The sequence below is a fragment of the Dromiciops gliroides genome, chromosome 2 (assembly GCF_019393635.1).
Source record: "Dromiciops gliroides isolate mDroGli1 chromosome 2, mDroGli1.pri, whole genome shotgun sequence".
Lineage (NCBI taxonomy): Eukaryota > Metazoa > Chordata > Mammalia > Microbiotheria > Microbiotheriidae > Dromiciops > Dromiciops gliroides.
In genome coordinates this window covers 128,932,221-128,944,554 of record NC_057862.1, presented here as the reverse complement: position 1 = coordinate 128,944,554, position 12,334 = coordinate 128,932,221, and the positions used below count along the sequence as shown (strand labels likewise).

Genomic DNA, 12,334 nt, shown 5'->3' with positions numbered 1-12,334 from the left:
TTAAATAAATGCATGAAGACTGCTATTAATGGTCATATTGAAATAAAAATCAAATATTGAATACAACACAAAAATGGTCTTTTTGATTAAGCCATATCAACATAAATTGTATTAATGACACATATAGATGGATTTCTACAGCTTCTATTATTAAATGCTCCATGAAAAGCCATCTGTACAGTTCTTCTAATCATAATATGTATGGGAATATCTTACTAGTTGGAAAAACGAGGAAACAGGGCTTACTGAAGAAAATGATAGGTAATGATTACACAAATATAGTAAGGGAAGAAGTTATCTGTCCTGTGTCCAGGCAAAAGAATACCAGCTTTAAGGTAAAGCTCACAGGAACCTGTAGTGGTGTATTATCTACACTCTCAGGTATAATATGTGGTGGGGAGCCAGGGAGGGAGAGGGGGAAAGGAGGGGTATGTACACACTTTTTATTTTTTTTTAACAATTTTTCATTGCATTTTATTGGAAATTGTTTTTTAAAATAAATGAAAATGAGAGTTGGTTGTTTCACAACCTGCTCCCTCCAAATAAACATTGAGATAAGATGGATAGACAGTAGTCAACAATTTATGTTCTCATTGAACTATATGAAGGAGCTCAGGGCTTCTAAAAAAATGAAGGAACAAGTCAGAAGACAACACAGTAATATATATTATAATCACAAGTGTCACTAAAGCCAAAGGATATAGCAGGAAATACACAAAGAAAAGTCAACAAAAAATAACATGTCCTATACAGAAGAGAATTAAGGGAGGAAAAAGAGGTAAATGGTGCTCATGGTATATAATGTTATTTAAAAATTCATTTAAAAGGCAACTCTTAAGCCCAGATCATTTATTTAATCCATATAATTTAGGCCACTATATCCTCCTCAGATGATGGGAAAGGGTGTGTGTGTGTGTGTGTGTGTGTATGCATGCCAAAAGGCACTATTTTTTTATTAATGTCCAACAGGTGTCTAGCCTACCTGAAATGGGATGAAATGGGAGAAAAGCATAAGGTATCCCCAAAATCCTAGCTTTAATTGCTTAAAACTCCCCTAAGATTTTTGGGACAGAGTGCAGTTACAGATGGTCATAAAAGAGCTGAATCCCCGCAAAGACTAAAACTAGAGATATCCTGACATCTCCTCTGACCTGCTTCTTCTGTCCAATTCGATGAGCTCGGGCTTGTGCTTGTAAGTCATTCTGAGGGTTCCAGTCAGAGTCGAAGATGACCACAGTGTCCGCTGAAGCCAAGTTAATTCCTAGGCCACCCGCCCGTGTTGAGAGCAGAAAGCAGAAGTCCTGTACATAAGGCAACAGACCACTTTATGTCGTGTCTGTCTCAAAAACAGTTTCATACTTCAAAAAGCCCTGTATCCCTGGAAACCCCTGCAGTTGTAAAGAAAAGTAAGATATGATGGGCAAACTTCATGGAAGCTAAAAGAATGTCCAGGACCTGATGGCAAAGTGAAATTTCATTGTAAAGAGGAAAGAACAAGCAGTTCACTAAAAGAGGGGTTAGGGCCTGAAAGGGCACAACAGGCACTGTAGTACCCATAATTAACAAACGAGGAAACCAAGAACCTGAAAGACTATTTACTAGACAGCAGTCATATGACAGCTGAGTAGCAGAACCAGAATTCAAACTCCAGACCTCTAACTCTAATTCCAAAGCTCTTTTTATTAGCACCTGCTTTATTTCATATCCCAAGACATGTAATTACATTATCAAACAATGCTCTTAAAATAGTTTTTCTTAATCAATTCAATTTTTTGTGGTGGATAAAATTCAGCAAAATCATCAATATAAAATGACACATGAAAATACTTTATCCATTTCTTAAGACTAGTAAAGAACATAGGAATATCAAATAGATTACAACAGTACAAAGAAAGATAAAATAAAGTACAGACTGGTATATGTATTTAACATATGAGCCCAAGTGTGGGGGGGAAAAAAGCAGCCTGCAAAATGGCGCAGAGGTTTATACATGATTCATATGTCATGGCATTGAAGATAGAAATTACATAGAAACAGTTCAAAGTTAGGATCAGAAGTGCACAAAGAAATATGAAGAACGAAAAATGTATTAGGAAGAAAATGTTTATTCAGAGCTCTGTCTTCAAGTACTTGGGAGCGGGAGATAAGGGCCATGGTTATATCTTAATGTTTATGTATAATTATATTAGAAATACCTATCAGTATATACATATATTGTATGAACGTCTGTACATATATTTATATATCAAAAATTATCTCAGTTTTGCCTGAATTATAATAAAATAATCTTCACTTTCTAATTGGCAGTTATGTTTGTTACCAATTAGATATGGAAATACTGAATGTGAATGGCTAAGCCACAGCCAGTGGAAACAATAAAGACTGACAAGCAGATATCCCAGGGGTCTCATGGGAAAAAAAAAAAGGACAGAACTAAGTCTTTCCATTTAGAAACTAATAACACAGGATACTCCAGATGGAATTTCTCATTTCAGGATGAAAGACACCCTCCCCCCCCCCAAAAAAAAGTAAAATAAGTTCAAAACTCAAAAGGATGAAGTTTTATAGATGAAGTGCAGTAATTTTGTCTGTGGAGGCCTTCCTATATCAAAAATGCAACCAAGAAACACACCAAAAAAGCAACAATTTTATTTCTATTCTTGGAGAAGAAAATATAAAATGTTCAGCTCATGTGTTTGTTTTAAGTAAAAATAGATAATACAAGATTTTATGAGAAAATGAGAGAAAGAGAGACAAAGATACAGAGATAGAGAAAGAGGAGAGAGTGAGGGAAAAGAGAAGAAAAGGAGAGAGATAATAGGTATTCAACCAGTATCCAAAGCTCAACAACTACCTTTTATTCTTAAACCTTTATAAGTTTTATTCTGAGTAGTTGAGCCAGAGTAGCCAATAAGAGTAAATAACTTTTTACTACACTAGTACAACAGTAACCAAAGCAACATTATCTTATTCAGTCCACAAAAATCACAGAATTTGAGAGTTAGAAGAGACCTCAATGACCATCTGGTCTTACCCATATATGAATGGAAGCCTTTTCAACAAACCTGACAACTAACTAGTCTTCCAGGCTTTGCTTTTCTGCCAGATGAAACTATGCCATTGCCCACAGGATCCCTATCCTTGGCCTCAAAGCAAAAAGAGAACCATTACTGATGAACACACACAAGTATTTTAAGAGTGTTCTATGCTCTACAGCTGGGAGGAAAACAAGTCTGTCTCCTATGTTCAAAACATACTCTGGCTTCAGGAATTACTGACATCCCTCCCCCAGACATGTCTGACTTATCTGGTTTTCCCACTGTTTCTCTCCCTCTTGTTTTCCTCTCTGCCCCCTTCAGTCTGACACTTCTGCATTCACACCTCCACACAGCTTCCATTCTTTTTGCTTTCTGAAATCCTATGCTATAGTCTAAAATAATTTACCACTTGATTAATTTAGCATGTATTATCATAATTTTTCTAGTTACTTCACTTGCTCCTCCTATAAAATCCACAACGGAAGAAACTGCCTTATACTTCTCCCAACATTTAGCACAGTGGCACAAAATAAACACTTAATAAATAGGTACTGATTAATTGATTTATACCCCACAGGGTTTAGTAAAAAGCTGGAACCAGCTGGTTGACTGGATGAAAAATATTCCTGTTACTAAAATTAGGAATAATAAAAATACCAACTCTTACATAGTAATGTAAAGAAAGCTCAACAGAAATTTAAACATTTTTTTTGTTTTTTCATAATAAACATTTTTACTTAAAGTTTAATTCCAAATTCTGTCCATCTGTCCTTCCTTCCCTCCCTCCCCTGCCCCTTCCCTGAGGCAGTAAGCAATCAGATATAGGTTATACATGTACAATTATGTAAAACATTATCATATTAGTCAATTTGTACAGGAAAACTTGAATAAAAGAAAAAAATGAAAGAAATAAAGTGAAAAATAGCTTGCATTAGTCTGTTCAATCAATATCAGTTCTTTTTTTGGAGGTGGATGGTATGCTTCATAAACCAATGTTTTCAAGTGATACATGTCTCTTCCTTTTCTTTTTTTTATGGGGCAATGAGGGTTAAGTGACTTGCCCAGGGTAACACAGCTAGTAAGTGTCAAGTGTCTGAGGTCAGATTTGAACTCAGGTGCTCCTGAATCCAGGGTCGATGCTATATTTACTGTGCCACCTAGCTGCCCTGATACATGTCTCTTGTTCTCTCCTAGTGAAACTGAGTCAAAAATAAACCCATATAGTTCATCCTCCGCCACATCCAAAGAGTGGCACAACCCTAATAAGAATTTGGTTATTTCTAACATATAAGCTTTCAAAGTTATCACCTCATCAAAGCCAATCCTTCTGGATAACTCATCCTCTTGCCTTGCTGCCCTCCAAGTCCCAGCAATTTTATCACTTGAACCATATAGAAACGACATTGCTGCTGGCAGAATTTTTTTATTATTCAAACCTGGGAAGGGAAGCAAATCTGAAGATGCTTGCTTCTGAGAGACAAATTATTAATGTGATCTTGTCAAGGTTTGGTAATTCTTATTCCTTTTCCACCCAGAAAGGGAAATGGTGGTGATAAATTGTTTCTAAAACTCAGTATATGAAACTTTACTCTTTCCCCACTGCCTTCCTCACAGTACTTAGAGGAAAAGTACTGCAAAGTACCAAAGACAGACAGACAGAAATAGAGAGACAGATACAGAGAGAGATAGAAACAAAGAGACAGATGATAAATAGAGGGAGAAACTGCAATTATTATTGATTTAGAGTCTAAGCTGCTCATGTAACAAAGCCATGCAAAGAATGCGTTACCTCAGATCCATCTGCATTGAAGTGGTCCAGTGCCTGCTTTCGGATTTCTCCCTTAATTGAACCATCCAGACGCTGTAGAAATAAATCAGTAAAAAATTAACACTCAAGGAGGACCAGCCACACCAAAAGCTGAAAACACTACAGGCTTACAACCTTCATTTGTCCCCACTAGGCACAGACTAAAAATAACCTGAATGCCCTGGCCAGGTCTGCGTAAGTAAGGACTCTGCTTATGCAGCATACCCCCTGACATGGGATCTCTTGTTACAAGATCATAGCTGAGAGGCTCTGATTCAAAGTGTTCTCTTTTAGGCTTATCTGAGGATCAGACCTTACACCAAGGACTATAAAGAAAACGATGGCAACCCAATACTTGCTTAACTGCTTTGTTTCAATTATATCTGTGGGTACCATACAAGTTTGTAGTGAGAAACAATATGGCTGATTACAATGACGTGTGCCCAGGGAAAAGTATTTCCTAAGGAAAGCCTGTTAAGTTTATGAATGATTTAAGCATTTAAAAAAAAATCACAATTTTATTTGTGATAAACTTTTTACTACACTAATATAAATACCATGACATATAGCATGTAGGTATATATAAACATACGTATGAGTATATACACATGCATTTCTGTGTATATACCCACTACTCATTATATTACACAAAACAAAATTAACTTTTATGAAATCCTTTTACCTACATCATTTTATTTCTAATTCACAACGTTCATATGGGTTGAATCAGATAGCTATTATCATCTTCATTTTATAGATAATGAAACCAAGATTAGAGAAATTAAAGTGAATTACCCCAACATTACACAATTGGTAGAAAAGTCAGGAATAAACTTAAATCTCTAAATTCCCAGTTCAGTGTTCTTTATTCTGACCATATCCCCATCTTAAAACTTCATTCCCTCTCTCCCAGAGAATAAAAATTTCATTTGATTTTTCAGCCAAAAGGAAATATGGTCTGTAGTATCCCATTCTGCATTCTGAGATCAGAAAAATCCATTTCATCCCTGCTAGTAATGGAGATGACCCAATGACCAAAGCTACTATGACATAAGAACCCGAAAGAAATGAGTTCTACTTTAGCTCTTGCAAAGAGAAAAGAGGATTGTTAGTTTTACAAAGAGAATTAGATTACCTTCTGATATTATTTGGTATCCAATAAGTCACTAAAGTGAAAGTAATGGGGGGATCAGATACACTACATGAGAATCTATTTCTGTGGAAAAGACGCACAATAAAAACTTACTGAATGGAAGTTATTAAAGAAATATAACCCAAAAGACTGAAAATTCTAAACACTACCCTTCAAAACATTTTGGAAGGGGATCTGCTAGTGGCTCTGAGGGTAGGTAAGACTGGAAAATCTGACACCTACTGACCCAAAAGTTCCTTTAAAACTAATAAATAAATTATGATACTAGTTGATAAGATTACCATTCCAAAGTCAAACACATTAGAAACAAATCTTTAATTCAATCCACTGTAAATACAAAAAACAAAAACAAAATATGTAATTCACTGTATAAACCATGATAAAAAAATCAGAGAAATTTCTGCCAAAATCCATTAATGTCCATATAATGAGATTTTTTTTCTGAATAAATCACAGGAAGATAATACCTAATTGCTTGTCAGTAAATCATCTACATTCTATTCAAAAATTTATTCCAGGAGTCAGTAGACTAACAAAAAAAGAACTTGTTTGAAGTAGGCTACATTTCCAGATTCAATTCCAAGTTCACTGAAAATTTATACAACATACTGTGTCACTTTTTTCTGGTTTGTACTACATTTCTTGAGTTCCTGTGATTCCCACATCAGACAACCAGGTTTTCCTCTCCATTATTAAGAGGTGTAAGAAGCAAACCCACCAAACTTTTTATGTACTTTTTCTTTCTCAAATCAAAAAGATAGACCTGGGGAAGCTAGGTGGTGCAGTGGATAAAGCACCAGTGCTGGACTCAGGAGCATCTGAGTTCAAATCTGGCCTCAGACACTTGACACTTACTACCTGTGTGACCATGGGCAAGTCACTTAACCCTCATTGCCCTGGGAAAAAAAAGAGTAACCATCATATGAGTATTTTATTAAGGAGTAAGTTATTTCAAAATAAGACCGTTCTTAGACTTACTTCTAGATTTAAAACAATTAAAAGAGTGCTGATATTTTCCACTCTGGGTCAGTTAAGTATGCTTCTAACTCCAATTACTGAGCATCCTTACCTGGAAAGGATAATGCTTAATAGTCAGGTATTCAGCCAGGATATCCAACATCCTCACCATCTGGGAGAAGATCAGAACTCTATTTCCCCTCTCTCGAAGTCTTGTTAACAGTTTGTCTAAGAGAATCAGCTTCCCACTGCTCCTGATCAGGGACTGAAGAACTAAAAGTCATTCCAATCATGAGGTTGAAACATTTCCCCATTTTTACACAAGCACAAACTGTGCTTGACTACAAAGGATTCTTCTTCTCATAGATGCTTTTTACATAATATGGTTTGGGACCTACCTATACTCATCCCTCCATTAATAACCCCCATACAATTTGCCTTCTACCATCACTACACTACTAAAAATGTCCTTAAAACAATTACCAACCCAGTGATCTTCTTTTCAAACTTTCTAGAGTATTTGACAGTGGCGATCAACCTTTTTTTAAACTGTCCTTTCCCACAGTTTCCATGCTACTGTACTCTCCTGGCTCTTACTACTTCTCTGTATCTTTTTGGGAGTTCTTTCTTTTCTTTGTACCTTTTATTATTCCCAGAGTTTATTTATTAGTCATTTCTCATCTAATGGTTTTCATTATCATCTCCACAAAGATGACCCACAAACCTACATCTTCCCTACACCTCTGACTTCTCTCACCTGTGCCCTTGCCTTATATTTTCCAATACCTAAAGGCCATTAAACCTTTAATACTCAACTATCTGCAAAAATGTAACATATTCAAATCTAAATCAATCATCTTCCCCTCCCAAAACCAGTTTCCCTTCCCAGCTGTCCACCTACATCAGTGGTACCATAATTCTTCCATTTTACTAGGTTATAGCCAAATAGTTATCCATTCATTCATTGTCTCCTTTACCCAAACCCTGTCACCAAATTTTGTGGTTTCTTTCTTTGAAAAAAAATCTATTTAAGACACCCATTACCACTTGGCCAATCTAATCAAAGCCCTAATCATTTTGTACTTGAATTAGTATTAACTAGTATTAATATTAATTAGTATTTAACTAGTATTTTTGGTTTCTCTTTTCCCATCTCTAATTCTTGCATGGCCTAGCCTAATCTTTCTGAAATATATCCTTTGTGATTCCTTTGATAAAGAACAAACAGTATTTTTTTCCTGCTTACAATAGAAAGTCTTAACTCTGGCCCAATAGCGCAACCTTACATATCCAATTTTTCATCACTCCTTAGCCACAGACACCTTTGGCTATCCAAATTCTCCAAGTTTTTCAAGATCCATTTTATGTATTCCCTCATTCATAAAGCCTTCCCTGATTATTCCACTCTCACCATCCTGACTGCTCAGGACACTTCTTTAATGCATATATGTTTTGGCACTTGATTATAATCACTTTAGCAAATTACTATGTACTCTATCTTGATTTATTGCCCTAATTTTTTAATCTATATAAATCTTGGCACATAAGGAAGACCATAATGGTCCTTTCTCCTCAATAAGTTATTTATTGTATATTTTTCTATTTCCCACAGTACTTATGCTAAGTATAACGGAGGTGCTCAGAATATTTCTTCAAAGTATTTTTAACTAAAGAATTAAGTCACTAATAAAAAATCCACAAACTTAATTTCTTCTTTGGCTATTTTAAACAGATAATTTCTTCAAATAAAAAGTGTTCAATAGAAAAGAAAAGCTTCCCCAAAACGAAATTTCTAAAAGAATGTGAGAGAACAGAATTAATTTGAAGGCAGCTAGGATAGATGAGTTTTTGTTGTAGATTTTATTTTATTTTGTTGTGGGTTTGTTCGGGGATTTTAAAAACAGAGAATACTTATGCAGAGTAAGTACCCACCAGCAAAATCTCCTGCCCATTTTCACGTTCATTCTCTTCAGGAGGCTTAATCAGGTAGCAGTGGTTACAGCATTTTTTCAGTTCCATGACAATATTAAGGAAACCAGATGTGCTGCCTCTTGTCCCTTTGGAGAGGGCCTTGTAATTCCTGGTCAAAATCCACCTGCAGATGTCAGTAATATAATTCTCAGGTCAAATTTTAAAATATAATAGGCCAAACAGGAGAAAATGCAAAAAATCTTCAAGGAAAAGAAAAGGGGGGGGAATGAAAAGTGAATGTTTTTCCAATTCATTTTAGGCCTTCATAACTATAATCATATACATCATTTTATTTAGGCATCTTAACTTCATGACCATGATGGTTCACATTAAGTTTTAAAAACAAATAATGAAGGGAGTTTCTTCTCTCAAGTTATCTTTTTTTTGGGGGGGGGGGCAGGGCAGGGCAGGGCAATGAGGGTTAAGTGACTTGCCCAGGGTCACACAGCTAGTAAGTGTCAAGTGTCTGAGGCCAGATTTGAAGTCAGGTCCTCCTGAATCCAGGACCAGTGCCTGATCCACTGTGCCACCTAGCTGCCCCCCCCCCCCTTAACTGATTTGTGAGATTTCTTACCTCACCTACTTTCTGCTTTCCATTAAATAAAGAAAAGAATATGAAAATGGACGCATTAAAAAAAAAACAGAGTTGAAAAGGACAAATTGAACCAAGGTAAAATTCCTTCTAGATCTCCACTTAACTTAAAATAGGACAGCCTATTTAGGTTAAAGAGATACTTCAAAAGCAGGGTGAAACTGGGAAAACAATCTCAATTTCAGCCTATTTCCAGTGTTTGGTTTTTCCTTTTTAAGGGCACTGTTTACAGACATATTTTAAATAAGACTTATTATTTCTCCCTAAGTATTAGAATACTTTCCATGTCACAACTGAAAAATATTGGACTCCAAATCCAGGTAGGATGTGAGCAACAAAAGAAAACAGAGGGAAAAAATAATTTGTTTTTAAGTATACTATTATTAACAAAGCATGACTCTAAATGGGATGCTTCTTTTTTTTCATTTTTTATTTTAATGGAGATTTCTAATTTTAAAACATTATTATTCAAATATAACCAATCCAAAACTTTGAAGGTAAAGTTTTAAATTACAGAAGCCATGGTCTGAATCAGGGTTGGCCTTCATACAACAGAACCTAAATCAAGGACACAAATCCCTTTGTGGTAAATCTGTTGCATATAATACACTTCAGATGTTCCTCCCTTTGTATCAATTCCAAGGTTACTAGATTAATATTCTTCAATATAATGATCTGATTCCTGGGGCAAGAGGGAAAGATGGAGAAAGCATCATTATTTCTCTGAGAATTGGGCTACACTTTGGGCCATTATGCAAGAACAGAACAGCACTAATTCCCTCCTTTTTTTTAAGTGACTTGCCCAGGGTCACACAGCTAGTAAGTGTTAAGTGTCTGAGGCTGGATTTGAACTCAGGCCCTCCTGAATCCAGGGCCGGTGCTTTATCTACTGTGCCACCTAGCTGCCCCGACTAATTCTCTTTTGTGCTAACAAAAATTGGGGGGTGGGGGGGAGAGACTTGAAAAACACAACAAAACAAAACACTATTATTCAGCACTAACCAAAAATAAAAAAGCAAAGAAGGGTTTTCACTGGGGGTTGCCCAAGTGAAGGCTACAACATACAGTTCATTTCCACCTGTAGCCTGAATACAATTTAATGGCCAACTCAGGAAGTAACTTACTTATAATACTGCTTCTGAAGGACAGACATCTCTACCCTGAGAATCTGTTCCACTTTGGCTGGAAGGGATTTTTCCACATCCTTTTTCACTCTTCGAAGAAGGAAAGGCTCTAGAACCTTATGAAGACTCTGGTAACCATTCTCTCTCCCCTTTCCATGGTCATCTTCAAAATCTTCCCAGAACTCAAACCTAAGGATGAAATACTAATTTTAAATTATATAGGGAAAATATATTTCCTCTATTTGAATTTTTTAAAAAGACCTTAAAATTTTTAATTGTGAAATTAGCCTCTAAAAAAAGGTAACTAACCAAGATTGATTTCCAATTCTTAGAGAAAGAAGATAGAACAGAAAACCAAAAAAAAAAATTAAAACAGAATGAAACAAAAATAATCCAATATTTGAGCACTCAGAAAACTAAAAAACTAATATAACTCCTGGGTTACCTAAACAGGTAATATTTGGTTCATGAAATAATCAGATTTTTGAGACTAGCATACTTCTGTTATATAGGGTTATAAAAATGAATGTAGAAAGCAATTATGAAAATTTAATGAAGGAAAATTTTGGTGATCTATAATTCTTTAACAAAAGGTAATTTACTTGGGAAGAAAAGAGTATCAGACACACTACTAAAATTTCAGTTGCTACTTAAAGAAATGTAATTATAAAAAACCTGACCTGTTCCTGAAAGGAAAGCTTAAAGGGTTCCATTTACATAAAGTCAAAACTGGTTGTCTTTGACATCGACAGAAATCAGGAACACAAAGCACAATCCAAAAGACCAAACTTAATTTAGAAATATGTAACTCACATATACTCGGCCAAAATTATGTACCTAAAAATATGCTGAGCTCAATGGCTAAAGCAAGCCATAATTTTTGGTGAGGCTAACAGTAACTATTACAGTAATTTAGAATAGGGATATTGGGACTACAAACTACCAGATGTATAAAATAAAGGTAAAATTGTTTCATCATATGAAGTATAGTGATTTATCATGGCCAAAAAAAGAAAAAGAAAATTACAGCATTCTTAGAGGATGTGCTACCTCTGTGTTGTACCTACTCAACTTAAACAGAACACAGTGCCTTACATACCAAAAAGGAGGTTGATAAATATTGACTGAACTGTATTAATTGAAGCCAGATATGTGAGTCTGATCACTATATTCCATGATCAATACCATTAATACCACAAACACAAACTGACAGGCAAAACCATGTAGATGAATCAACATAACTAGAAAAACAATTCAAAGCATAGGAAGACTTATCTTTGTACATACAGGATAACATTATAATCTGCTATAACCAGATTAATCTCAGAAATAAAATGATTGAGATTTTACAAGATTTACTTTCCCTAGTATGACTGTGTACCATGTGAACAAACTACCAGTGTTTGAAGCATTAAAAGATAACTAAATCCACAACACAAAATGGTATTTTTGTAATCAGAAGCTGTTATTTCATTGATGTAGTAAATTCTAGGGGAGAAAATTTCTTCAACCAATAAAGATCAGTAATGGTGCTAAGACTTAGACTCCTAGAGTTGCCTAAGAGAGTGAGAGGTTAAATGACTTGCACAGAATCACATCACCAATATATGTAAGAGGTGGGATTTGAACCTAGGTCACCTTGACTCTGAGGCCACCTTTTGATCTACTTTACAATGCAAAATATATTCAATA

The 12,334-nt window shown here is 35.3% G+C and overlaps 1 protein-coding gene across 5 annotated transcripts in view; it reads right to left on the bottom strand.

Annotated features, from left to right (window-relative positions):
• CHD2 (chromodomain helicase DNA binding protein 2) overlaps nucleotides 1–12,334 on the bottom strand; it is a 190,046-nt gene that overhangs the window by 58,697 nt on the left and 119,015 nt on the right. For all 5 annotated transcript variants that reach the window (XM_043983504.1, XM_043983506.1, XM_043983505.1 and 2 more), the window contains 5 exons: nucleotides 10,643–10,831; nucleotides 8,888–9,050; nucleotides 7,068–7,220; nucleotides 4,828–4,899; nucleotides 1,152–1,301 (listed from right to left, as the gene is read on the bottom strand). In XM_043983504.1, the coding sequence (XP_043839439.1) occupies nucleotides 1,152–1,301; nucleotides 4,828–4,899; nucleotides 7,068–7,220; nucleotides 8,888–9,050; nucleotides 10,643–10,831 (727 nt within the window). The remainder of the gene's footprint in view (nucleotides 1–1,151; nucleotides 1,302–4,827; nucleotides 4,900–7,067; nucleotides 7,221–8,887; nucleotides 9,051–10,642; nucleotides 10,832–12,334) is intronic.